Source organism: Rhinolophus sinicus, chromosome 15 (genome assembly GCF_057876585.1).
Source record: "Rhinolophus sinicus isolate RSI-liver-muscle chromosome 15, RSI-T2T, whole genome shotgun sequence".
Taxonomy (NCBI): Eukaryota; Metazoa; Chordata; class Mammalia; order Chiroptera; family Rhinolophidae; genus Rhinolophus; species Rhinolophus sinicus.
The window spans coordinates 49,709,258-49,736,226 of record NC_142515.1 but is presented as its reverse complement, the minus strand read 5'-3'; the positions used below and the strand labels follow the sequence as shown (position 1 = coordinate 49,736,226).

The following is a 26,969-nucleotide window of genomic DNA, read 5'->3' as shown; positions in this document are numbered from 1 at the left end:
AAGGACAAAGAAAGCACGGAAAGGGAGCTATTGTTTTCTGTTTCCCAAGGGGACCCCAGCCCAAGCCATCGGTGCATTCAGAATTCCCAGGCCAGACTCAGGGTGACTATGAACCTTACAACCTGTGTGTTTTCTACTGATTAAGATCATGTTTTTCATTGCCTTTGATTTTTTTTAAATGATCACAGCAGCCAAGTTTTTAAAAAAAATAACACAATCTAGGGCTTGCGTCCCAAAAGTTCAATGTTTTTGTCCTGTCAGATTATCTATTTCCTCTTCAATTTATTTGTAATGTAAACCTCACCTCATTTCTGCTCTGATCCTGGGACTGTGCCCAGCATTCCCAGCTGGTATGTGAACACATTTCTACAGGTTACAATTTTAAGAAAAACCTAAACACTTCGAACAAAACCAATCCCCTTTCTCCCCCTTCCCCGGTGATTTAGTAAAATTAACTGAAGTCAAAACCATGAGCAAATGTGCCTTTTCCAAAGTTGCAGCCTCAAGGCAGATGAATGGTCAGACATCTGCCTTTTAGGGTTGCCCTAGGAAGAGCTAACAAAAGGGGTGGCAGTCCTGAAACAGCTGCTTGGGGAGGAGGACATCTGCCTATGTTTTACCAGCCATTCAGTGCTCAGGGTTTGCCTTGAAAAGAGCATGTGGGGCTGGGGAGCAATAGTTCTGAGGCAGCCAGGTGTTATATGGCTTTTGTCTTGACAAAGGCACCCATTACTGGAGAGCCATAACTCTGAGGAAGCCAGCTGTCAGGGCCGTAGGACAGGCCCCCTCTGGGTGGGAGACAAGGAGAGAGAGTGAGAGTGTCTGTGGTCAAATTCCCTTTTAGACACCTGAGCCTGGCTGGCTTTGTAACCCGAGAGTTTTGTGTCTTCTCCCACTTCCATCTTCCCCCGGGAGACGACGGCGCCCTTCTTGCAAGCCACTCTTGGAAAGACAGCAGGGACGCCTCAGGTTTGGATTCCTTGGTTTGCAATTCCCTGAGTGCTAGGCTGGGCTGGGCCGGGCTCTGCTGCGGCTGGCTGGCATTGGGCGCTCTGATCTAGCACTTCCCTTTGAAATCTAACCCCCCCTCCTTTTTTTTTTTTTTTTGAACCAGGTATGATGATGTCAAACGTGATGCTGATGCTACAGTTACAGACGCGGCCCCTCCTGGCGCAGCCTCTCTGAATCTCTTCCTCTCCGGGTCCAGCGCTGGGCTTTTTCAGACAAGTGCATCTCCTAACCAGGTCACATTTCAGCCACGACCCACTAGCCGTCTGTTACTGGAGTCAGACCGCAGGAGGAGGGCTGCTGAGGAAGACGACAGCGTTTGCTTCGCCAACCGCGGGGTGAGAGAAAAGGACCTGAAAATACTGCAGAAGTCAAGACCCCCCAGGTGGAACCCAGACCGCGATGCGTGCTCCGGGCTGCGGGCGGCTGGCGCTGCCGCTACTGCTCCTGGCCGCGGCCGCCCTGGCCGAAGGCGACGCCAAAGGGCTCAAGGAGGGCGAGACCCCCGGTAATTTCATGGAGGACGAGCAATGGCTGTCGTCCATCTCTCAGTACAGCGGCAAGATCAAGCACTGGAACCGCTTTCGAGACGTGAGTCTGCAGGGCCAAGAGGGCAGAAAGCTGGGGAGCGGGTTTGAGGAGCGAGCTTCGGAGCGGAGACCCCCGCGCTGAGGTCGCAGTCAGAGGCTCCCGCAGCCCAGCCAGCTAATTGCACCGAGAGTAAACAACGCGCACCCAACGAGCTCCAGCTAGTCGCGCCTCCAGCCCGGAGGCCCCTCTTTGGGTTCCCTTGGCCCCGTAGTCTGCGGGCTTAGGACCCAGTTCCACATCCTCCCGGACAAGCAGTCGCTCTGGGGGCGCGCGCTCGAGACAGGGTCTCCTTCGCAGGCGGGGTGTGGGATGCTGGGCGGTTGGAGCGGGGGGCCCTGGCTGCGGCTGCGCTTCGGACCTGCTCCCCCCGTTTTTTTGGGGGTGAGCTACCCCGAGGCGGGTGGATGCTGCAGGCTCCACATACGGGGCACTGCAGAAAGGGCAGGTCTGGGTGGGGCCGGTGGTAGAAGATAGCATCGTCTTGCGCGGGTGCCCTCCTTTCCCACCTTGGGCTTTGGGGGAGGGGGCACAGAAGGGGACAGGGCCCATGGCTGGGGTTTCGAGTTTGGGGACGGGGAGGGTCATAGAAATCCTCATAAGGCGAGATGGTGAAAGGCGTGTCCGTGATGGAGGGGGAGCTGGCGATGGCGGTGAAAATCCCCGAGGCCATCCCTGGGTGGTCTCCAGTGCCAGGTCGGGGTGCCCACGCAGAGCGGCGTGTGCGCTGGTTTTCCTGGGGGCTTTCATAGGGGAGCCCAGCCCGGAGCTGGGGGAGCGGTTCCGATCCGGAGGAAAGACTTCATGGCCCCAGGGGCTTGGAAAGCAGAGGGGAAAGCCCAGAAGCTGGGTCTGGGGGCTCTCGGCGGAGGGCCGCCGGAACGCTGGCTTAACCTTGGGCGGAACTTTGCGGGCTTGGGGGTGGGGAGGTGGCTGCGGAAGAGCCGGCGTCGCTGCAGCACTTTGTTTACCGGCACCTGTAGATCAGAGGGGAAACTGGAGGCGGCGTTCCCACAGGGGGAAGTGAGAGTGAGGAGGGGAAGGCAGAGGGCGAAGCTGGGACCCAGAGAAGGGGGGTGGGTGAGGTGGCGCATGGACCCGGATGCACCGGAGGAGACAAACGCGGGTCCCTGCGACCTAGTAGTGCTCTTGGACGCCAGTTCCCAGAAAGCCTCTTCCACGACCCCAGTTCTTGCACCTCATCCCCTAAATTCCTTCATCGTACCCACCTCGTAAGACACAGGCCACACAGTGACCTTTCTCATCTCTTAAATTGAGTACATCGAGTTCCTAGAAATGTGTTTAAAACACACATGCTTGCTTCATATGATATCCAGCCAAACGATGAGAAGAGGCAGAGATATGGATCTTTTTGTTGTCGTGAGAGAAGTGACTGTTTATCTCCAAAGGCATACTGGGAGGCTGTAATTCATCAGAAGGAATAGCATGCTGCCAGGTCCTCTGGCCTGGGCCCCAGAGGGCTGGTGGGGGGGTTGCCCCACCCACGGTGGATCCAGCCAAGGCGGCGAGGAGCTGGAGCTCCAGCCTTTTCCGCGGCCCCTGCCGGCCCAGCGCAGATTAGCTGCAGTCTCCTGCCGCTGCCTGGGAGGCAGGCCGGCCACAGAAGCGAGGGGGCGGCAGCAGGCTGGCCCATCCGGACTCCAGGTGTCACTGGTCCAGGCCTCCGTCACACTCACTGGTTGTTTGAGCTTCCAAAGTGGAACTGGTGAAGGTCAGAGGGAAAAGAAATGCTTAATCAGAGCATTAAAGGTTTAAAAATAAAAGATGCTGCTTCACCTCCCTTGCTCCACCTGCTTCCAATAGCCAACTCTGTGGGTGAGGATAAATGATTGGCTGCTTGACCCTTGGCACCGGGCTGCCCACCTGTCTCCCTGGATTGGAGCCAACCACTTCCCCCTTCCTCCCATGCTCATCAGAAGAAAGGCACCAGGTTTGAAATTCTGCAGGACCTGCCCCCATAGGATTCATGGAAAGCTTTAGGGCATGTATTGATTTGGGTGGCCTCAGGCTTTTATAGGGCAGATTTCTTCTAAGAAACCTACTTAAGGTAGGTTTAATGGCTGCGGGAGCACAGGGTCAGGGAGAGAAGGACAGGGTCTGGCTCTGGGGACTCACTGGCAGCTTCTTCAGAAAGGCAGGAACCTGCTGGCTCAGAGCCACTGCATTGCATAACTAGCGTGTAGGTATGCCACAATGTGAATGGCGCCCCCTGGAGTTGTGCAGTGCACAGACTGGACACCGGTTCTGCCAGCACTATCGGAGCTTCTCATCCCTCCGCTCAGCACAGGCCCCACTTCCCACCTTAAGAGCTGAAGGCCCTCTAATTAATTGGGCACTGTAGCATCAGGCTCTGTATGCACTTTATCAGGCTAGCTTTCTTGAAAATACACTCCTTGGCTCCTCAAAGGAGAGATAGGAGTTTCTTTTGAAGCTCTAAGGTGTTGCCAGGTTGAGCCAGAACTTTGTTCATTGTCAATCACAAAATGGCGCAGGGTCCCCAGATTGCCTTGGTGGAAGGTGAGCAGTAGGAGTGGAATGTTCTCAGGAAATAGGATTGAGGAGTGAGTAGTATGAGTAGCATGGATGGGGAACATGTCTCATTAAACGGTGTGGACTGAATTGAGGGGGGAAGATTGAGGGAATAAAGTCAAGGGGCTTAGGAGAACGGAGAAGCGGAAGAAAGCTTGGGCCATTGCTCCAACATGGACTTGGTCTGAGCTGGTTCGGGGGAGTTCAGTTTAGTGTTCTTTCTCTGAGCAGTAGGATTATAGGGGTGGCAGGATTTGCCAGCAGAGTAATCCTCCCCTCCAGTGGGCGCAGGGCTCTCATATCCTGTGCCTGGGCAGATCTCTTCTGATGCACAATGCCCCGCTGCCCGGGAGGAGGGGATTTCATGTCCGAGGAGGAGGGGAGGTTGTGATCCAGCTGTACCGTGTCCTGGGCAGGCCTGGGCTTCTCGGAGCCCTGCTCCCAGGGGCTACCCTCTCTGAACTCACTCCCTGCAGAATGGGGTGGGATTTTACTGCAGGTCTTTGGGAAAAAGCATTCAGGGCCTCAGAGATGGAGGTGGACATTTGAAAGGAGACAGGCATTCTTTCGGCGGGCTCCAAGGGCCTGGCTAGGCGGCACTGACTTCTTTCTCTTCCTGGCTCTTCTCTACTTGGTACTCCACTTCCATTCAATTTTCATGCCATTTATGAGCGGCAAGCACTGTGCTGGGCGCCCAGGCAGCACACAGTTAATATGTGTTGAATCACTGGCTGCACTGAGTGCTGACACCTGCCATTCCCTGTAGTGAGTGAGCACTTGGCATGTATTGCTTCTTGTGCCCCCCCAAAACCTGTAATGATCATTACTTTATAGTCCATCCATTTTGTGGTTGAAGAAACAGAGGCACAGAGAAGTTAAGTAATTACCCAAGAGTCAAATAGCTGGGAAGTGGCAGAGCTGGGATTTGAAACCTGATTGTCTAATTCAACTCTGCTTTTCCAGGAACTCTAGGCCTAACCCTTAGGGAAAATGGGAAGGAGGAGTCTCCCCTGAAGAACAAAATCTAGCCTGGCTTGTGACCTCAAGGATGCGCTGGGCAGGAGCAACACCTCCTAGGAAGGTGGGCCATGGCAAGGCCCTCCGTGTCTGCTGCACCGGCCACCAGGCTGCTCCCCACCTCCTGTCCGAAGGCAGCGCTCCACTCAGGCAGGAGTGCAGGTTGCTGGGAGAGCTCTGGCCTGGGAGTCGGAAGGCCTGGGTTCAGCTTCTGGCTCTGCCACTGGCTGGACACATGATGGCAGGTACATCACATAACCTCTCTGAGCTTCAGTTGCAGCCAACACTCTCCAGCCCCGTAGAAAAACTACCAGATGGATCGTCATTTCTGGGGCTAGCCCATACCATGCCTCAGTCTCCATGAGAAAGATGCTGATGTGTGTTCACAACTCACTCATTAACTGCAGATCTGAACAATTCCTACTGTGTTTCCCCAAAAATAAAACCTGGCCGGACCATCAGCTCTAATGTGTCTTTTGGAGCAAAAATTAATATAAGACCCGGTCTTATAGTCTATTATGTTAGATAAGACCGCGTCTTGTATTATAGTAAAATAAAACTGGGTCTTATGTGAATTTTTGCTCGAAAAGATGCATTAGAGCTAATGGTCCGGCCAGGTCTTATTTTTGGGGAAACACAGTAGATGCCAGGGCTTCACCGTGATGCTGGGCTCTGGCCCAGGGGAATATTGCCTGCTGGCTACTTAGGATTCTCATGTTTTCACGATCACCCAATAGGCCAGTAGCAAGTTTTAGTCACAAAGGGGCTCCCTTCTTACCACGCCTCCCCTCTCCCTGGCCCCCACGCCTAAACCAATGCAAGTGTGGGGATGAACTGTACAGATGTTTGTGGGTAAGTGAGAAGAGCCTGAAGCTGGGTCAGAACGGGTTCCATAATGTGGGTTTGTGGATAGGAAGAGGGTCCTCCCCTAACCTCCTCCTCCCTGAAGCAGGGTGGCATCTCCAAGAGCTATGTCAACATGGGGAGGGACTCTTGAACACCCAGCGGGGCTCCAAGCCTTGGGAAGAGAGGGAGAGAAGAGCACTCTGCCTGGAGAGGATGTCAGATGCTCCTTTCCCCTTCCAGCCAGTCTGAAGAGGATGGAAAGCCAACACCACCCCCTCCCATCCTCCAGAAGGTCAGGCCGCTGTCTGGAGCAGTGGAAGAGCTCTGTTCTGCCCCAAGGGCCCAGGGAGAGCACTCAGCTTCTCTTCCTTGTGCGAGGACAGAACTAGCTGGGTGGCCTTAGATGAACCATTTCACGTTTTTGGCCCTTGATGTTCCCACTGGTGTAATGAGCAGGCTAAACAGAAAGCTACAGAGCCCCTGTCATTCTGTGACTCCAGGGAGATGGCTCTAGAGCCCGTCAGCAGCCCCTTCACCTACAGATATCTCCCACCTTCCCACCCCATCTCTGTGACAAGCTTGGCAGCAAATCTTTGGGTTTAGGGAAGGGATTTCCCTTTGCTCCTGAGGAAGTATCTGCGACAGGACAGGGTAGGGTATGTATTAGCCAGAGACTGGGAAACCTGAGAAATGGGGCCTCATGTCATCTTGGGGCAAACACCCGGCTGGGGGTGGGCGTACCGTTTCTGTATATGTTTATTGCAGTTGTAACATGGCCTGGAAATGTCTTAGGATTGGAAACAAGGACAATGTGTGCCCAGCCATAGGCCTGGATACAAAGCGTAGATACCACTGTGTCTAACCTTGGGGGCAGACCTAGCCCCAGCTGCAGGCTGTAGGGTGATGTGGTGCTTGACATGGGCCAGTCTCTGACTCCCGAGGGTTCAGCCAGCGTTCAGGTGCAGGTATAGCTCCTTTCTCAGGGTTCCTGCAATATTTATTGGCCATAAATGTATTTGGCACATGTTGGCGCTGCCTCGTGGCCTCACACTGTAGGCTTGTATCTCAAGAGTCCTCTTGCTGGTATTTTTAACGTGTGTTTACCACATACCTCCCAGGGTAGGCAGGCCCCTGAGGGCAGGGTCTGGGAATAGACTGTTTGGTGTACCTCACCACCGTGTCCTCACGCATTGCACAGGATGTTTGTGCCCACAGTAGGTGCTCAGTGTAAATGTGTGCACTGTGGAGTGCGAGAGGCAGAAAGGATCTCAACCAACCCACCGTCTGAGCCCCTCCCTGTCCTCTTTGGGTAGCAGCACTGCGTTCAGGCAGCAGAGGCCTGAGGGGGAGCTGTGGCTCTGGGCTGAGCCGTGCTGTTTGTTTGGGGGCGATGTCTTCCTCTTTTTGGACCCCAAAATGTTGGAACAGTCACAATAAGAATGCTGGCACCCTGAGTCTCCAATGATTCATTGGTAGGATAAGGGAGTGAATGATACCGTGCTAGAAGATTGTCCTCCAGGCCTCCCCAGGTGTCCCTGTGTCTGTGGGCCAGGGTTTGACTGTAGCCAGCCTCCCCCCTTCACCTGGGGGTTTGAGGGCCCAGAGCCCGCCATCCCCAACCTCAGTATGCCCACAGAACAGGCCAATCACCCATCACCTGTGCTCCCTCAGGTGGAGAACAGGTTGCCCAAGGCAGGGCATCCTGCCACGCCTGCTCTCTTCCCTGACATCTGAGAGCTCAGGCTGTGCTCAGCAGGACAGATTAGCCAGGCCAGGCCTGTTTTACCTCTGCCTGGATGCAACCTCTGCTCCTTCCCTGGTCCTTTGTTCCCTTGCACAGATCGGAGGATGTGTAAGAATCTGAACTCCTTCAGGCTCCTTTTCCTCTCTTCTCAAAGTTGTCATGTTGGAAGAGCTGGGGAAGCAGAACCATGGAGCTTCGGCAGCACTAAGCACTAAGCCCCCACGTTTGACAGGAGGAGAAACAGACCCAGAGAAGGGGAGGCACCTGAGAGCCCATCTCCCCTCTCACCACACCATGTCTGTGTTTCCTCAGCTCCCATCTCTGGGTCTTCCTCAGAGATCCCAGGGATTGAAATGCTGCCCCCACCCCCACTCATGTTCCAGAAAGGAAACCAAGGTCCCAAGGCAGCTCCCCTGTTCTCTCCCCTTTATGGACCCCAGGGGCTGCCACCTGGAGTAAAGACCCAAGGACTGGGGGAGTAGCCCCAGATGCCCCTTGGATTAGCGGAGAGGTCAGGCCGGGGAGCATAGAGGGGGTTGGTGAGGGCATACCTGCGGCCAGGTAGCGTCAGAGCTGCTGGCATGCAGGGAGTGATAAGCACATTTTTGCCCTCCAAGGAAATTCCTCCCGGGGCAGAGGAGTGGGAGGCGGGGAGTCTGCCAGATGCCTGTCTCCTTCTGTTTGTCCAGGCCTAATAGCCTCTGCCGCTCCCTCTGAGAGAGGAGCAAATATTTAATGAGTGTGCCTGTTCCCAACCTCCTCCACGCAGAGGGCACTGCCTCCTCAAGATGCCTTGTGCTTGCCATGTGATGGGGGTGTCAGTCCTCAGCAGAGAAGGGAGCCCAGGCAGCCCCTTCGGCCCCTCCTCTTTCCCTCCTGGGCCTCTCACTCCTGCTCCCCTGGCTGTTTGCAGGGATGGGCAGGAGGAGGCCCCGACCACAAGTCCCCCCACCCTGGGCCTTTTCTGGGGGACTGGGCTCCATTGGAGGCTCCCTCACCTGAGGAATGAGACAGAAATAATGCTGGGGACAGGGCCTGTCAGAGGCTGAGAGAGGCCTGGCCCACTCCCATTTTTAGAGGTTCTTGAACTTTTAGAAAATGAAGAAATACCATAACAGGGTGACAAAGTTATGGTTTATTTAAAGTCTTGTGAAGAGCATCCTTTGGTCCCGTTGGGGTGCCTCTGGCTGTCGATCCTCACTTAGAAACAATGTCAAAAGTCTACATTTGAGACCCATTATGACCATGAAACCCAAAAGTACATCTTGCCCAGCCCTCTGCCAGGCTCCCACCTTGGGTGCCAGAGGCTTCAGTGGTCCTGTTTTGTGGCATTTGAGAGTATAGAACTCCCCAGTTTACAGAGTACTCTGCAGCTCCGGGAGGAACACAAAGGCGTCATTCCCTTTTCTAGACAAGGAAGCGGGGTCCAGCGAGGGCAGGCCTCGAGCCCACAGTCTTGCAAGGCCAAGCGGTAACCCAGTGCCCTGATTCCATGTTGTGGGTCAGTCTCCCCATTATCCTGTTCTGCTGAGGCAGGTGGAGAGTTGCCCAGGTGGCTTTTAGCCCAATAAATCAGGGCTTTGATTAGGGAAGGGGGGCTGCTTTTCCTTTGCTCCATTCACTGCTGTGTCTCATCCTCCCCACCAGATGGACAGGCGTGGAGAGATTGGGTTAATTCAAGCAGTGAAGTGAGCGGGTGATTTGGGTGCTAATTAAAATGACAGGAAGTAAACAGCGTTTAGAAACTCGCAGCATGTGCCCCTAAGCCCAGCTAGGCCTGCGCACTCACCAGCATCTCTTCCCCGGCTTGGCACGGTGGGCCCCGTCTCCATGGCAACTGAGCTGAGCCACAGAGATCAAAGCTAGAGATGGGTTAGTTCCAAACCAGCCAAACCAGGGGCGTGTGAAGGGGTTTTGGAAAAGTGCCTGAAGAAGGGGGGCCCCCAGGTGTCTTGCCCCACATCTGCAAGTCCCTCCTCTATGGCTACAGGTTTCCCTGCCTGGGAGTTGAAACCACCATGCGCTGAGCCTGGGCTGCCTGGGTGCAGCTTCCAGCCTGGGACTTTCTTCACCTGCTAATAATGTATGGAGCAGTCCAGAGTCCTGTTGGGGCACAGATTCTGGAATCACAGTTCTGGGGATGCCAGTATTCTTCTGCTGTGCAATTGATGTGTGATCCTGAATAAGTCCCTTCTCCAAGCCTCAATTTTATCACCTGAGAAATGGGGGTAATGATAGTAATTTTTTTCTTAGGGTTGTTATGAAGAGGAAATGAGCCAATGAATGTAAAGTGCTTAGCACAATGCCTCCCACATGGTAATTGCTGAAACGATGTTAGCTATTAGTAGTAGTAGTTTTACTATGTGCTAGGCATAGACACATGAGCCTAATATGGTCTTTGCCCTCGAGGAACTAGTCATCTAAATAGGGCAGAAGCTACAACGCTGCTCGGTGTAACAGGAGTAATAATCAACTTCTACAGGTGCCCTCGTCTGGAGGAAAACTGGATATGAGGCAGATTAGGGGAAATGATGACCGAACTGAATTTTGAAAGATGAATAGAAGTGCTTGGGCTGGATGCAAACACACGTTCCAGATCGGGGAGAAGGCTGTGCCAGAGTCTTTCCTCTGCAGGTGACAGGGAACCACTGAGGGTCGTATAATATATTTATGGTGGTTTTTTTTCCCCTTCATTAAAAAAGTAAAACATGTTCACATTGTAGAAAATTTGGAAACTTGGGAAAAGGCAAAAATATGCCCAGATTCTCTATTCTAGGGGAAACCAGTGTTGGTATGAATCCTTTTTACCTACTTTTTTTCAGAATGAGAGCAAAGTGTATATTCGGTGAAGGATTTTAAGGAGGGAGAGACATGATCAGAATTGTGTTCTAGAAAGATCCCTATAGCTGCAGCAGTGTGGAGGATGGATGGACGGACAGATGAATGCAGGAAGTGATGGAGGTCAGGGTTGGGAAGGTAGGAGCCGTGGGCATGGTGAGGGGAGGGCAGGCTAGAGAGACGAGGAGGTGGAGTGGACAGGACGGGAAGACAAGAACGGGCAGAGTCTTTGGCTTGATGTAAGATTGGAGGGGGCGGTCTGACGAGCGCTCCAAAGGAAAAAGCCTGGCGTCAGGAGACTGGGCTCCAGCGCGTCGGCCTCTTGCTCGAGCGCTGAGCACCTGCTTTGTGTGAGGCGCCGTCCGACAGAGAGAGGAGAGCTGCTCTTTTTCACCCCTGAAGCCCCACGGGAGAAATGAAGACCCAGGGAAGATAAGACGAGCCTTAGACACAAGGCGCGGCTCTGGAGGGCCCTTAGACCTGAGAGCTGGCGCAGTGGGCTCACTCAGCTGCGTGCTTAGCCCCAGCGGGAACTCTCCAGAGCCCGCTATCCAGGAGATGGCGATGGGCTCGGGTGGCACTTGGGCAATGGACGGTTTAAGAAGCTCTGCAGGTGATTCTAAAGTGCAGGCATAGCTGAGAAGTGCCTACATGGCACAGAGAGGACTCTTAACCCCAAGAGGGGAAGTGACTTGCCAAGGCCATGCAATGAGCCATGTTTAGAACAGATTGCGCGTCCAAAGTCTTCTCCTGCCCCCTTCCCGTGCAAGACTCTGCACCTCTCTCACCGAGAGACCCCACCTACCTATAAGGTCGGGTGTAGGGTCTGTCCTGTGGGGTCCAGTCGAGGAGTCTGGCTCGCCTCTTCATCAATCTTGTGACCCTTGGCCGATCGCTCTGCCTCTCTGAGCCACAGTTTTCTCTTTTTTTATGGGGTTGATTCTAATGGCCCTGCCTACTTCACAGGATTGTGAGGATAAAAGGAAGACTGATACATAATATTTGGAGAGGACTTCATTTAAAAGCACCATGAAATACTAGCCATAGCATACTTGTACATTCCAAACGTTTTCCCACTCGCCTGCTCTATGCTGAGCACAGCTGGGTGGCAGGGGCGGTTATAGCTGGCTGAACTAACCAGGTGAAATAACCAGGTAAAATAGACGTGCTTGTCCTTTTCCCAAAACTTTGGATCTCACCCGATGGCTCATCTCATCTCCCGTCTGGCCTGGCCCTTGCTCCAGAGCAAATCCCCCTTTCTCAGAAGAAAACACGATCCATCGGCAACAGAGGCAGGACAGAACCAGGCTCCTACACCTGAGGCCAGTCCCTACTTTTACCCAACCTTATAACCCTGGCCTCAGCCACTTGGCCACTCTCAGCCTCCATTTCCCATCTGTGGTGGAGTGGATACCAGGGGCAGACCCCTCCACCCTGAGGAGTCCTGGAGAAGAAGGGCCAAGTCTAGGCTGACTTCCTTTGGCCCGAGCAAATGAGGGAAATTGTGCCTCAGTTCCCTGTCAGCTGCCCTGCGATCTCCTTAGAAGCTCACCCAGGGGTTCAAGTGGGCTCAGGCCATGCCCTGTGGAATTGGGGGGGTGCCTGAGCCTACAGCCTGGCTTGGTCTGTCCAGTGCCCAGCAGGCTTCCCAGGCCAGGTTCCCCAGAACGCCCTCCGAGGCCTTCCTCCTGCCTGCTCCTGGGTTCAAGGGCTGCAGGACATTTGGCTGCTTGGATGTGTGGGGGGCGCCATATATGGGCAGAATGAAGGGGGCAAAAGAGAGGAAAAAGAGGAGAGAAATGCAGAAGGATGTGGACAAAGAGACACAGAGACACATGTGAAGGCAAGACAGAAAGAGCAGAGCTGGTGCAAGCCAGATCCTCCTCACAGGGGACAAGTCTGCTGGTCTCTCGCCCCTCTCCCTTCCTTCCCATCCCTGCCTCACCCTCTGTCTGTGGAAGAGGCAGGAAGACCAAGCCGGAGGGAGAGACTTGGTGCTCAAGAAAACAGGACTGCTCTCAGAAGTGGGCTTTGTCACTCGTTTCTGGATAAAAACCATCTGGCATTGGGTGAGATGCCGCGAAGTGTCCTTGTTTCCTAGTGTTGTGCCCACGTGTGTGCATATGTACACAGGCTCACAGATGAGGACCTGCACATATACGTGCTCCAGAATACCCCCCCCCGAGTGCATGCGTGCACCCTGGACCTGCATGCATGCACACACGTGTGCAGAAGCACCCACTCCGTGGTCACCCGACCACAGTGCACTCTGCCTGCGTGCTGATGCCAACTGCCAGCTCCACCCTGGTCCCTTGCTGGCCTTTGCCTGGGAGGCAGTGTTGATGATGCTCTTATCCCTGCCTGTTCCTTTGAAGTCATCAACTTCCAGGGGAGACTTCAGAGGCCCCAGAGCCCTGGGGCTTTCAAAGCAGTTGTGGATGCCCTCCTTTGTGCCCCTTGCTGTTCCCAGGTGGCCGCCCTCCAGGGCAGCAGCCCCATGCCCTTTTCCCCAGGCCTGGCAGGTGGGCGGGACTCAGGGTGAGGAGTGGCTCCTCATGCTCATCTACCTCCGTCCAGAGGAGGCTGGCAGCTGGCTCCTTGGCACTGCCAGCCTCCAGTCCTGAGGAGTCCTCTTCTTGCCTGGCTGGCAGAGCTTCCACCAGGAGTGCCGTGGGAGCTGTTTGCTGGTTTTCAACAACTGCCGCCATAGAGGAAAGTGGGAAAACCAGAATGACTCGGGGGTTTTGTGCTAGTGAGCTAGGCTGGGGGGGAGCTGCCCTGTTTCTGGCCACTGTGGGGTCCATGGGCTCAGGGGAGTTCCTTGTGGCCAGAGCAGAGTGGGGAGCCATCTCGCATGTGCCTTTGGTCTCCGAGACCGTGTGTTGTAGCCAGAAGACAGGACTGTGGTGGGTATTAGGAGACTTGGATTCTGTGACTGTGGGACCTGGGGCAGCTCATTTCCAGTTTCTGGGCTTTCCGGACTCTCCCGCACACAAAGGGGCCTGGGCCAGATGACTTCAGAGAGCCTTTTCAGGGTCCTCTGAATCTGAGGATTTGCAGCTGGCTGGTGGTAACTGAGGAAACCATCAACATGGGAGGCACTGTGGCCTTTCTCTCAGTGCACCATCTGAACTCGGCAGGAAAGTCAGACCTTGAGTAAAAAACAGTCCCTGTGCAGCCTGGAAGAGAGGTCCTCCTTCAGCCTCACTCACATGGTAGGCGAGTGTCAGGGGAGTGGATTGCCAAGGAGGGACCCTAGTAAAGGGAGAGAGTGGTGTTTCTGGGACACCCAGCGCCCAGGTGTGAGAACCACTCTTCCCAGGTAGTACGGGCCCCTCAGACATCTGTCCTAATGGTGGAGCCAGCACTGGGCCATTGGGAGCATCTTCAGGGCCCGGAGGAGATGGGTGGGGCTTCACTCTCTCAGTGCCACGGGCCTCACCCTATTGCTTCTAGGACCAGCCCTAAGCGGGCCTGGGTCTTACGCTTTCTGTGGTGAAGATATAGGAATACTGTCCTCCAATTAGAGGTCAGAGGCTCTAGGGGTCAGGGCCCATAGCAATCAGACCATTGCCCAGCACCCACAGACATGTGATGAGGCCAGGGCAGCCCTGGGACCTCACACTGAAATCCCCATCTCTCCCTTTCTCCTGCTCCATTTCCTGTGGCCTGCTGCTGCTTTCTGATCCCCAGGAGGTGGAGGTGAGTACTGCCTGGGGCCCCACTGCATTTAGTCACTCTGCAGCCACATACCCACCCCCCTTCCCTGTCCTCCCCCTCCCCTCCCCTCCCCTGCCCTCTCCTCCCCTCCCCTCCCCTCCCCTCCCCTCCCCTCTCCTCTCATCATCCTTGCCCTGACCTCTTCCCTTTAGCATCCAGTGTGGGATGAGGGGAATAAGGAGCTTATGGGAGAAGCTGGAAGGGATTTTGGACATGGGTTTAGGGGGATAGAGGTCTGGGGAAGGCAGCTAGCAGGGCCTGGGTGGACAGGGGTCGTCTGGGCAGCCACCAAGATGGTGGCAATTTGCATGTGGAAACAGTGGCCCGGCCCTCTCCTCTCCTTGGCCCTGGAGTTGATCCTCCGCTCCGAGATGTGACACTTAGCCTGTCCCTTCTCCTTCACCCCTCTCCGTCCTTCCCTAGGATGACTACATCAAGAGTTGGGAGGATAATCAGCAAGGAGAAGAAGGTAACGTCCTTCCCAGGAAAGGGAAGGGGACTGACACTCGTGGAGACTTGAGGCCTGAGGGCAAGTCCCGACCCTGGCCTTGGGGGCTCCTTGGGCAATCAGGCCCCATGAGGGTGGGACTTCTGAGCTGAGGAGCTCTAGTTAGCAAGGGCTGCTGGAGAGAGGGATTCCCAGCTCAGAAGTGGGACTGGGAGGTGGGGGAGGGCGGTCCTGGGCTCTCTGGCACTGATTCCCGGATGACCTGTGTCCTGACCGTGTGTCCCTGCAGCCCTGGACACCACCAAGGACCCCTGCCAGAAGGTGAAGTGCAGCCGTCACAAGGTGTGCATCGCCCAGGGCTACCAGCGGGCCATGTGCATCAGCCGCAAGAAGCTGGAGCACAGGTGAGGGGCTTGGGGTTTGCTTAAAGAGTAACAGCTTGACTGACCCCCTCCCATGTATTAGTTATCATTTCCTGCAAAACAAAGTACCCCAAAACTTTATGGCTTAAAATAACAAACGTATGTTACCTCACATAGTTTCTGAGGGTCAGGAATCCAGAAGTGGTTCTGTCGGATGGTTCTGGCTCATGGTCTGTCATGAGGTTACAGCCAAAATGCTGGCTGGGCCTGCGTTGTCTGAAGGCTGGCCTGGGGCTAGAGGATCCACTTCTAAGCTCCTCCCATAACTGTTGGCCAGAGACCTCAGTTCCTGGTCACACGGGCCTCTCCATGGGATACTCGAGTGGCCTCACAGCATGGCAGCTGGTTTCCCCTTCGGCGAGTCATCCACGAAAGAGAGAGCGAGGAGGAAGCCACACATCATTTATGACCTAGCCTCAGATCACCAACGTTACTTCTGCCACTTCTGTTGTTCAGAGCAGGTCATAAGTCCTGCAACACTCTAAGGGAGGGGAATCTGGCTCCACCTTTTGAAGGCAGGAGTGTCAGAGGATTTGCAGACGTATTTTAAAACCATCACATTATGGGCGATCAATCACCTCCGGAAAGTCAGAGCTCTCTGGGCCTTGGTGTCCATATCTGTTAAGACAAATAGGTTGGCCCAGATAGTTTGAGGTTCCTTCCAGCTCTGACATGCAACAACGTGATGAAATACTGAGGGCTGTAGCTTCTGACACTTGCATAGGAGAGAATGTGTGAGGGACGTTTAAGGCTTTAGCTCTGGTCCAAAGACAAGATCCTACCCAGCACCAAGACGCCTAGAAAAGTGCCCAACGCCCTGAATCAGAATCAGAGCCCGGAGACTTATGGTTGTAATCTTAGATGCTGCAGGGGCCTGACAAGTCATGCAAATGTAGGAAGAGAGCTTGGTGACGGCCACTCTGGTGAGCCCAGGCCCTGTGGAAAGCGGCACTGGCTGATCCTGGTGACCTGAGAATGAAGGATCAGGATCTCCACATCTTCCATTTTACTAAGAAAGGCCAGGAATCCAGGTTTTTATGTGAACTCTTCCATTTTGTAAATGTTGGTGAGTCACTCCATTCAAAACAAACACCCTGAGAGGCTATACAAATGAGTCTATAGGCCAGATGTGGCCCCCGGGCCATCCGTTTGCAACCTCTGATTTGGTCTGGCCCCTTAAGCGAAGTGCATCTCCCTTTTATGTCTTACAGTTGGCCTTGAAGGCCCTGCTGGACTCAGTAACCTCTGGAGAAGGGGACACTGGGAGCCTATACCCCTCCTAGTTGGTTCCACCTTTAGCAGTGGGAGGAGGGTCTGCCTGGAGGTGCTGGAGGAGGGTGGCAGGGGCAGAGAAGCGGCTGTATCTGCTATAGATTGCCAGCCTCTTGTTGGAAGCAGTTTCCGGAACCTTCGCTTTCCCTGTCCCTGTCTCATCTTCACCCATCTCCATGTGCCTTTCCTACCCCTGTCCCGTAGGATCAAGCAGCCTGCCCTGAAACTCCACGGAAACAAAGACACCGTCTGCAAGCCCTGTCACATGGCCCAGCTTGCCTCTGTCTGTGGCTCTGATGGTCACACTTACAGCTCAGTGGTGAGGAACCCGGGCCCAGGTGGGGCGGAGGTGGGGTGCACCCGAGGCCACAGGGAACAGAGGACTATGTAGCCAGCAGCAAGGGGGTCTCCTGAGGGGTTCCCAGTGCTGATGTGGGACCAGAAGGGCTCAGTCAGTGCAGTCAGTGTGGCCAGTCACAGGAGGGACACTTGAGTTCTGGGCTGGGGCCACCTGAGAGTCTGAGCCAGACCCTGAGGTGCAGATAGGGGGTGGGGCCTGGAAGAGGCAGATGGGCAGGTAACTCCAAGTCAGAATAAACGAGGAAAGGGTCTCCTGAAGGAAGGAGTGCTGTGGTCCACAGTTTGGAGGTGAAGGACAGGGTGAAGGATGGAGCTTTCCACAGGCAGATTTCATTTGGAGGGGATGGTGTTCACCAGCAAGCACAGGGCATTCTGGGGCAGGAGAAAGTGCCCTTCTGTGAGACGATAAAGGAAGGAACAGGGATGGGGGAAGGAATTGCCACCTTACGGGATTTTTGTGGGGATTAAATGAGACAATATTTGTGAAAGCGTTTTATAACCTTTAGAGTACTATGGAAGTGCAGGGCCTAATTGTGAATGCTTCTACTCGCAACAGGAGTTGGGATTTGGTTGGTGTTCAGAGAGCATTGACTGTTAGCTTGGGTTGAGTTCTGGGGCTTAAGCACCCTTTGGGGGTGAGATGCAGGTGTAAGATCAGCCCTCACTGTGAGTGATGATTGAAGTTGGGGAGGGGATGAGGTCACCCAGAGAAGAGAGGGAGGGGGGAGGCCGAGGTTCTGGAGCTGCCCTGAAGGCGGGGGAGGGATACAAAGGAGACAGGTGGTGCTGGCAGAGGGAGAGGGAGAAGGGGGGAGTGCTGTGTCCCATGCCCCAGGGCACAAGGGGCCTGGGAGCCTGTCTGAGGGGCACAGCCTGTCCTGTGGGGAGGCAGAGGGCATCAGGAGGTCTGGCTTCCATCCCAGCCCTGTGGCCTTGGGTGAGTCCCTGGGCGTCTCTGTGCTTCCATGTTCTCTGCTGAGCGTGAGAAACACAATTCCTCCCTCAAAGAGCTGAGGGGGACCAAGTGAGATAATGCTGTAAAATGCTATGACTGGCCTCTCATTAGTGGTCACCCCACGGGGAGAAACCAGACACCACCAGGGGAAAACGCTTTAAGGGCCAGGAATGGATGAGCTCCTCTCAGCAGCTGGCTTTAGCTAACAGCTGCGGCCAAGTGTTTTTAGTAAAGGCCTGGGAATTAGCAGATGTTCAATAGCCAGTAGTGCTTTGTTATCAAGAGAGCTGAGCCAAGCCCATGGAGGTGACTGTGGGAAGCCCATTGAGGGAGGGGCCAGCAGCCAGGTACCCAGGACCAAGGGACTGTGGTGAGAAGGAAGAGAGGCCATGAGGGAAAGGGGTGGGGGGTGGGCAATAGCTAAACAGGAGCGGTGGGTGGCTGGGGGTAAGGGGATGGGGAGACTGGTGTCCCAGGGAAGACAAATGTGCAGAGAGGGCAGACTGGTGCAGAGTGGGGCTCATGATAGCCTTCGATTGCTAGGCTCCTCTTCTGGGGCCTGCTGCCCCTTATACTGTGCACCCATGGCCTCCAGAGGGACCGGCAGGGGGGTGCCCCATAGGCTTTTCATGGGCACTGTCCTCTTGTCTCCAACGGGGAAGGCAGATGTTGCTGCCATGGTAGGTACCCGCAGCTGCAGGGATCCCTGGGGTGAGGCCCCCATCACCCAATCTGACCTTTCTTCTCACAGTGTAAGTTGGAGCAGCAGGCGTGCCTGAGCAGCAAGCAGCTGATGGTGAGATGCCAGGGGCCCTGCCCATGCCCCACGGAGCAGGCCACCACCTCCACCACCGATGGCAAGCCAGGTAATGAGCATTGGGTCACAGACAGGATTGGGGGGGAAGGGTGGGTCTCACTGCCAGGGCTCCAGGATGGTAAGAGAGGTTTGCGAGTGGCAAGGGAGAAGTAGCAAAAACAGGGACAGGCCTGAGGCCCTGTGGGGTTGGGGGGGCCTGGTTAACACAGCAGGAGGGCTTGGGCCTCAGCCACAAGGGAGCCTGTCCTAGGGAATGAGGGGGAGGAGGAAGACGGGAGAGGGTGAGAGAGGGAACCCCTGATTTCTAACTCCCCGTCCCGCAGCATCCCTGATCACTGCCTGGCCTCCTGGCCTGTAGGGTAGCATTCCCAGCTCAGACCACGCTTGCTGCTTCACCCCCCTTCACTCCACCTCCTTCTCCCTGTTCCGCAGAGACCTGCACGGGTCAGGACCTGGCCGACCTGGGAGATCGCCTGCGGGACTGGTTCCAGCTCCTCCATGAGAACTCCAAGCAGAACAGCTCAACCAGCAGCGGAGCCAGGCCGGCCAGTGGTACAGGAGCCGGTTGCTCTGCCTGGGAGGAGGGAGGGAGATGGGGAGACAGGTGTGCACTGGGGCCAGCCCTTCTTGTGCTCACATTGCCAGACTCTGAGCCCCTAAAAGGGCCTGAAGTCCAGAACAAGTGTCAGTGGGCTTCAGCCAGACAGGAGGGATTTGGGTTGGTTAATGGGAAGAACTTATTAAAATAGGTGGAGGGAGTTTAAACGCTGAATTGGGTAGCCAAGGAAAGGTAAAGAATTATTTTTCCTGAAGGCCTTTCAAACAAGGTTTTGAATTGTTGAGGTACAGTCCTGGGTAGAGGCAGACGGATGGACCTTTGGCCATTCTTGAGTTTCTCACCCCTCTGCTTAGAGTCCGAGCTGCCCTGGCCCTGAACAGAGGGCTGGGGTTGATGGGAAGGTGGAGGGATGGATGGACAGATGGATGGAGTGCTTACCTTGAGCATGTTGGAACCTTGGCCTTCTCCCCAGGTCTGGACAAGAGCCTGGGGGCCAGCTGCAAGGACTCTATCGGCTGGATGTTCTCCAAGCTGGACACCAGTGCCGACCTCTTCCTGGACCAGACAGAGCTGGCTGCCATCAACCTGGACAAATACGAGGTCTGCATCCGCCCTTTCTTCAACTCCTGCGACACCTACAAGGACGGCCGTGTCTCCACTGCTGAGTGGTGCTTCTGCTTCTGGAGGGAGAGTGAGTGTGGCTCCTCGCCAGGGCCCCTGGCCCACCTGGTTCTGCCTCTCGCTCCAGGCTCGCTTTCGGAGTCGGAATGGCTCCATCTTGGCCAACTCCCTGGTCTCAGAACTGTCCCAGCTCACCCACTTCCTGTACTTTCTCAGCGAAGCCAATACTTGAACTCCCTTCCTTGGCAGGCTCCGAGGTAATCCAGACTGTGTGGGTCCTGAAGCTTATGCACTTTTGGAGGCCTTCTTTAGGAAAGAGTATTAGAAACTACAAATGTAACATTTCTAGGGACTCCTGCAGGAGCTTGGAAGGGGCTGAGGAGTCCTGACGCTAAAGCTACACTGGCTTCTCAATGACTCCACTTCTGGGTGCATCTCACATTCTTTGCCCCAAATATGTGGTGATGTGGGTGATCGTTAGACTTGGAGATATGGCATCATTTACTAGCTTTATATACCCTGAACCACAGCTGGACATGTGCTTAGAGATCATCTAGGCCAAGTGGCGACTGTCACTGATGAGGAAACTGAGGTCCTGAGGGTCCGCTGACCCGCTGGGCCCCTGGGGTGGCCCCTGGTGCCCTGCCTGGCTCTGTGGTGGTCGTGGAGTGGAAGTAGTACATGACCTGTGGCCCGAGGCGCAGGCTTCTGCCAGGGCTCCACCATATGCTTGTTTGGGACCCTGGGCAGGCAGCTGAACCTTTCTGAGTTTGGTTTCTTCCTCTGATTGAGAGATAACAATACCTACCTCAGAGATGGTTGTGAGGATGAACCGAGAAAATCTGGGTACAGAGCACCATGTAAATGATAAATTGCTCTGCCAAGTGAGGTCTTTTGATCAGTTTTATTTCCCCTAACTGCCCAGCTTCCGCTATCTGCATCACGCTCACACTTTTCTTTCCGGGCCTCTGAAGCTCATTCTGTCGATTCTGTACAGCAGCCTTCTTGGGCAGAAGCTAGGGAACGGAGCTCATTTTACTATCAGCCAGGCCTCCAGCTGGGAAGGGCTAGGGGACTTCTCAAGGTCACAGGCAAATTAGATTTGGCTGCCAGTTATTTTTAGGCTTCCATCTAACGGCCTCTCTGGTCTTACGGTCTTACGTCCCCCCTGGGGCCTCTCCCCCTGGGGACTGTCTGCGTTCACTCTTCTTTTGCATCCTGTTTATTCATCCCATGGATCCCCCACAACTTCAGAGAGCCCTGGGCTTTTTGGAGCCCACCCCACCACCATGGAATAGCTTCCGCCAGTTGGAGCCTGGGTGTTTTCATCTCATGGAGTTCCTGTGTCAGTTTTGGGGAATTTAGAGGGATCAGTGCATCCCCCACCACTGTGGGGTTGGCCCTGTATCCAGGCCTGGGTATTTTCATCTTGCAGTGTGCCCCCTCCCTGGGTTTCTAAGCCTTGGGGTGGGGGACGCTCGGTGAGTCCTACCAGCACCATAGGGCGATCCCCATCAGAGGCTGTTTCTCTCCCTGCAGAACCCCCCTGCCTCATGGAGCTGGAACGCATCCAGATCCAGGAGGCTGCCAAGAAGAAGCCAGGTAAGGGGCTGCCCTGGACCCCAGGAGGAGGCAGGGAGGGGTGGCCCGGGGTCCCTCTGAGGCTTCATGCCCCCCCGCTTTTGGCATTAGGGAGGATGCTGAACCCCTGGAGGCCTGGCCTAGGAAGACAGGAGAGGGAAACTCACTTCCTGTTTCCACCCTCATGGTGGGGCAGGGTCTTCCAACCAGCCCCATAGTACGTGTGTTTTAAGCACTAATTTTTGCCCATCTGTGCTGGAGCTGGAGGCTGGGATACAGAAGGTTTCTAGAACCCTCCATTCAGTTCAGTTCAGCAAGGGTAAGTGCAAAGCTCTAGCGAGGCCCCTCCACAGTAGACACGCACTACTTAGCAAGTACTTGGCACCCAGCCCTGGGGAGACAACAATAAACACAGCCCAGCTCAGAAGTGACAGGTCCCTGGCCTCATAAAGCGCACAGGCAACTTGGGGAAACACAACACACAAAAACGACAGAACTACCAACTGTGGCTTGCGTCTGTATGGTGTGAGGTAGAGCACGTGTGGGCATAAGTTACCCGGGGGCTCAGCAAAGGCCTCTTCAGGGAGCTGGTATTTAAGGAGACACCTGAGGAATGAGAACAAGGCAGCCTAGTGCAGAGCTGAGAGCAAGAAAACACTCAAGGTTCTTGGGGAACAGAAGGAAAGGCCCCATGTAGCTGGAGCGTGGTGAGTGAGGGGACAGAGGTCTGAGAGGCAGGTAGCACGGGGCCTCATTGCTCCGAGAGCAGCATGGCATTTAATGGGGCTGATGAGACCAGCACCTGTGAAAACAAATCCTGGAGCCGCACGTCACAGCCATAAGGACCGAGAGCCCACTGGCCTTCCGGGTGGACTTCAGTGCTGCTACTTCCAGGAAGCCGCTGTCGTCTTCTCTGGTCTGTGTTCCCAAGCATGCTTGTTGGGTCTTTGGGCCTCTGGGCACCCATTGGCGGTGCCTGGTCAATTCCATGTGAGTCTCACCCCCTTAAGTGGGCAGAGTCTATCTCTGGGCCCTGAGAGTGGTGATGTCAGAAGATGTCTGTTGAGTGGACAGAGTGCAGCAGTTCTGCAGCCTGTGGGAAAGCAGATAGGCCCTGATGGCAGGTCAGAGTCAGAAGGGCAGAGAGGAGCCAGCTGGGCATTGCTGGTGGAAGACAGCCAGGCCAGAGGGGCAGCCATAGGATGCGGGGTGTGGAACACGAGGAGATCAGAGCGGCCGTCTGTAAGACTGGGGCCACGGAGGCCAGGCGCCGTACAGGTGCATGGGAGCCTTCACGGGGCCTGAGTAGGTCATTAGGGAGGCGGGTCTTCTCATCTCCAGTCAACGGGGCTGCAAGAAACGCTGGTATCCAGGCTTGTGGGGTGGTTGGTACCTGGGCGGGTGGGGTCTGGACCCCCTGCTCGTGCCCAAGGCTCTGGGGCTACCTCTCCGAAGATCCCTGCTGTAACCCTGCCGGTCCCGGTCCCATCCAGGAGTCTTCATCCCGAGCTGTGACGAGGATGGCTACTACCGGAAGATGCAGTGTGACCAGGGCAGTGGCGACTGCTGGTGTGTGGACCAGCTGGGCCTGGAGCTGACCGGCACCCGCATGCACGGGAGCCCCGACTGCGGTAAGGGCCAGGCGGCACGTGGGGGCGCTGACCTGCTCCTGGGAGGGCCTGTGGGCAGTGGGGTGAGACGGCCAGCAGGCTCCCCATCTGACTGACGCTGGCTTGTTCACCTCACAGATGACATCGTGGGCTTCTCAGGGGACTTTGGCAGCGGTGTCGGCTGGGAGGACGAGGAGGAGAAGGAGACGGAGGAAGCGGGTGAGGAGGCTGAGGAGGAGGAGGGCGAGGCAGGCGAGGCGGACGACGGCGGCTACATCTGGTAGATGGCCCGAAGGGGGCCGTGGCGGGCCAGGGGGCCGCGGCCAGGGGACAGGCCAGCAGAGACCTGGACAGAAGCAGACAGCTTACGAATGGATCCGGAAAATACAGTTGGAAGGATCCTGGCTCCAACGGGGAGGACTGGAAGCGTGAGTGTGCATGGCACACATATGCCATGTGTGGCCAGGATGTACACTTGCGTGTGTGTATGTGTGTGTGCGTGCATGTGCGTGCGTGTGCGTGCGTGTGCGTGTGTGTGTGTACACGCATGCATGTGTGTAGATGTGCGGACAGACGTGTTCTTGATCCACACTGCTCCTGGCAGAGTGTCACCCAAAGGCTCCTTTGGCCTCCTTGTAGTTATTTTCTTTCCATTTGTTGTTGGTTTAAAAATATACATGTTCACACATATATACCCACCAGAAGGTCAAAACTGATGAAATAATATGCCCCCCTCGCCACGTCTTCTGGCCGCCTCCGGACCTGCCCTGATACCCTTGTCCTGATGGGCGACCTTCGGCTCAGCCGGCCCTGCCTCCTCCTGCCCCTGCCTGCCCTTCTTCCTCCCCTTCTGGCCTGTGGGCATGTCCCCACTGCAGAGGGGACGGAGGACAAGGAGCTCTGCCGGCTGGGGGTCCTCCCAAAGCTCGGTGACTAGGCTGTGACAGCCCCACCGGCCCGAGATGAGATGGGCGTGGACACCCACCACAACCAGCCCTGCCCTTGGCTGGACTCCCAAGCACTAGAAGAAGTCTCCTAAGCCAGGATAGTGTGGCTAGAGGTGGCCGAGAGGGAGCTGGGGGCACAAGCTGAGAAGCAGGCAGACGGGAAGGCCTTGCCACACTGCCTGCTGCCCGGGGGTGGAATGGGGTCTGAGGAGGAGGCGCCGACTGGGCAGGGAGAGTCTGCCATTATAAACCTGCCATTATAGATCTCAGGCGTGGAGACAGGGCAGCCCTGAATGCCAGACCCGGCACCGTCAGCCTCTTTCTCTGGGTCTCAGGTGGGGGCTGTTTCCTGGGGGGCAGGTGAGTTCTGCCTGGCCACGTGGAGTGTGGCACCAGCCCGTCCTCCTTGCTGGGGTCCCCTGGGCCACTCGGGGAGCCTGAGGGTGAAGCTGCAGGTGAAGAGCCTGGGGCTTGGTGAGGCTGTGTGTCACCTCCTCCGTGACCCTTTAGGAAGTGCTCCCCTCCCAGCCAGACCCACAGAAAGGCCTGTCCTTGAGACCCTGTGAAGGAGGAGCAGTGGAAACCTGCCGCCTTCCTGCCCTCAGAGACCATGACATTTCTCTGTCTCTTTTCCAGGGAGAGGTGCCGTGGCCCATTTCCAGCTCCACTCCTTTTAGTCCCTGGGGTTTTCCTTGTCCCCTTTGAGGGTCCCCTAGGGCTGCTCTAGTGGAGAGGCTTCTCCAAGCTCTGAAGTAAATATTCTGGAGCTGTGAAAAGCCCCAGGGGTTGGGACTGGCAGCTAGGCCCTGAGGCCACACCTTGCCGTTTCCCCAATTCTCGCTATCAGGTGGGGGCTGGGGTGGATGAGAAGGTCTCCATGTTCTCCCCTCCCTGACCCGGTCTGTCCACTTCTCCCTTAACACTGCTGGTGAAGAATTTCTTGCCCAGACTTGGGCCATTGATGCCCTTGGGTGCATGGTGAGTGCAGTGTGAGTGTGCGTGTGTGTGCGTGTGTGCACTTGTGTGTGAGCCAAGGGGCCACCCCTGGGGGCCTGGGATATGAGGAGGGGCACTCTGTGTGCTGGGTAGGCAGCAGGGGGTGGGGTCCATGCAGCGAGGTTCCCTGCACAAGGCTCCGGCCTGGCTCTCCCGGCCTTTGCAGCATCCGCTGCATCTGTTGGACTTTTATGGAAGAACCTCCACTAGTCTGCCCCGTAACTGCACCCTGGAATCTACATCTTCCACGTCCTCTCTTCGGGGGAAATAATGAAACTCCAGCTACCCCCCTAAACCGCTTCTTCTTCTGTAGCACAGTTCTGGCCTTTAAGGTGTCGCACTGTTCCAGGTCCCCCACGTCCCGTCTCCCCACTGTCCCCTTCCCTGACCTCCCACCTCCTCCCTCTGGTCCCCGGCTCAGTTCAGTTCAGGGAAATGTCCTTCACATCCGCCCTCTGCTCTCTGAGCAGCAGCTTCTTTCACTCGGAGCTACTTGAAACTTCCTGCTCTCGCTAGGATTTAAATCTGTCTGTTTCTCCCCTCTGCCCCGGCTCAGACTTCTGGAATGTCCTCTTGGGGGCGGCGGCTGTTTAGGATGCTGGGGGATTCTGGGGTGGGAGGGCAGGGAGGAAGGGGTGCCTCTCTCCTACTGTTCTCCTCTCCCAGTGGTGCGTATGCTCTCTCTGTGTCTTCTGGTTGTGCACGTTTTTATGACCTTGTAAATATGTTGTAGAAAGAAAGCAAAAGGCATTGAACTGGACCCTGGTGGGACTCAGGGGTCCAGCCTTGCCCTCCCTGCCTCTGAAGCCCCCACACTGCTTTTCACTTCACTCTCTGAGACAGAGGTCCCCAAAACTAGACAAAGCAGCTTGTGCCCAGGAAGCTGAAGGCCTCCAAGTGAGTTCCCATCTGACAAGCTGCAGGTTTCCTCGTGGTCAGGGTTTCGGGGTGGCCTTCCTCAGCACCTTGGATTTGTTCCCTGGATTACGCCGCCTACCACCTGGCCCTCCCATGCTCCTCTCCTTGGGTGTCCTCTGTCTGTCCTGTCCCCACTCCCCTGGCTTAGGCAGGCAGCAGAACTAAGGCTGTGTTGAAAAGAGCTCAACCAAAATGTTAAAAACAGTTTCTCGCCTGGCCCTGGAGCTGCCCAAAGCCCCCTTACCCATGGGTGCTGGGAGATACGGGTGTGTCTAAGGTGGGGTAGGTTGGAGTTGGAGAGAACAAATGTGCCTTGAGAGACAACTCAGAGAGGGTCCAAGAGCGATGTGGGAAGAGGCGTGGCCAGGCGCTCAGGAAGGAGGGAGAGGCTGATGACATCCACTGGGCATTATGGCTGCTCTCTATTGTCCTGCTGGGTCTGTGACCACATGGGGTCACTCATCATCCTTCCTTCCTCGTGCCAGCCTGCCTGGTTTTAGTGGGCAGGCCACCCACTCAGCCTTTCATGAGTTCCATCTGCTTCCAATTCACCTCTGAGTGGGTGGGTCCATCGGGATTCACATGGGAACTGTCCATTTCACCAAAGCCTCACCCTCAGCCCTTGGGGAGAAAGAATGGCTAATCTGGCATCATCATGAGGCTGTGGGCTGGCAGGGGTCAAAGGGAAGAGCCACTGGGGGTGCAAAAGCAGACTCGAGACATCCCAAGGAAGTCCCAAGCAGAGCAAACTGCTTTATAGCCTGAAGCTACTTAAACTGTGTCATGTGCAATAACTGAGCTTAGAGTTAAGAATTGTGTTCAAGTGCTTGGATTTCCGTCTGTATATTTAAGTGCTGAAATTGTATCTCTCAGTAATTTTAGATGTCTTTTTAAAAATCGAAAAACAAAGTGTTAGACCGTGTGTGTGCATTGATGGGCACTCAAGCGTCCCGTGGATCACCCCACCCACTCCCTTTATCCTGTGCCCCCACCCCTCACGCTCCAGCCCCCACCTCCACTTGGGGACTCTGCCTCGTGTTGTCTTTATCTGCCTATTACTCAGCCTAAGGAAACCAGTACACTCCACACATGCATAAAGGAAATCAAATGTTATTTTTAAGAAAATGGAAAATAAAAACTTTATAAACACCA

General features: G+C 55.4%; 1 protein-coding gene across 1 annotated transcript; it reads left to right on the top strand.

Moving 5' to 3' along the window:
• Positions 1 to 630: 630 nt before the first annotated feature.
• Positions 631 to 26,969, top strand: SPOCK2 (SPARC (osteonectin), cwcv and kazal like domains proteoglycan 2). Its single transcript, XM_019745881.3, has 12 exons — positions 631 to 969; positions 1,115 to 1,599; positions 14,285 to 14,293; positions 14,735 to 14,780; positions 15,049 to 15,163; positions 16,658 to 16,772; positions 18,520 to 18,634; positions 19,018 to 19,137; positions 19,617 to 19,835; positions 21,305 to 21,367; positions 22,840 to 22,977; positions 23,095 to 26,969. Exons 2-12 carry the CDS (start codon positions 1,411 to 1,413, stop codon positions 23,238 to 23,240), a joined length of 1,275 nt encoding a protein of 424 aa, XP_019601440.1. The 5' UTR covers positions 631 to 969; positions 1,115 to 1,410; the 3' UTR covers positions 23,241 to 26,969.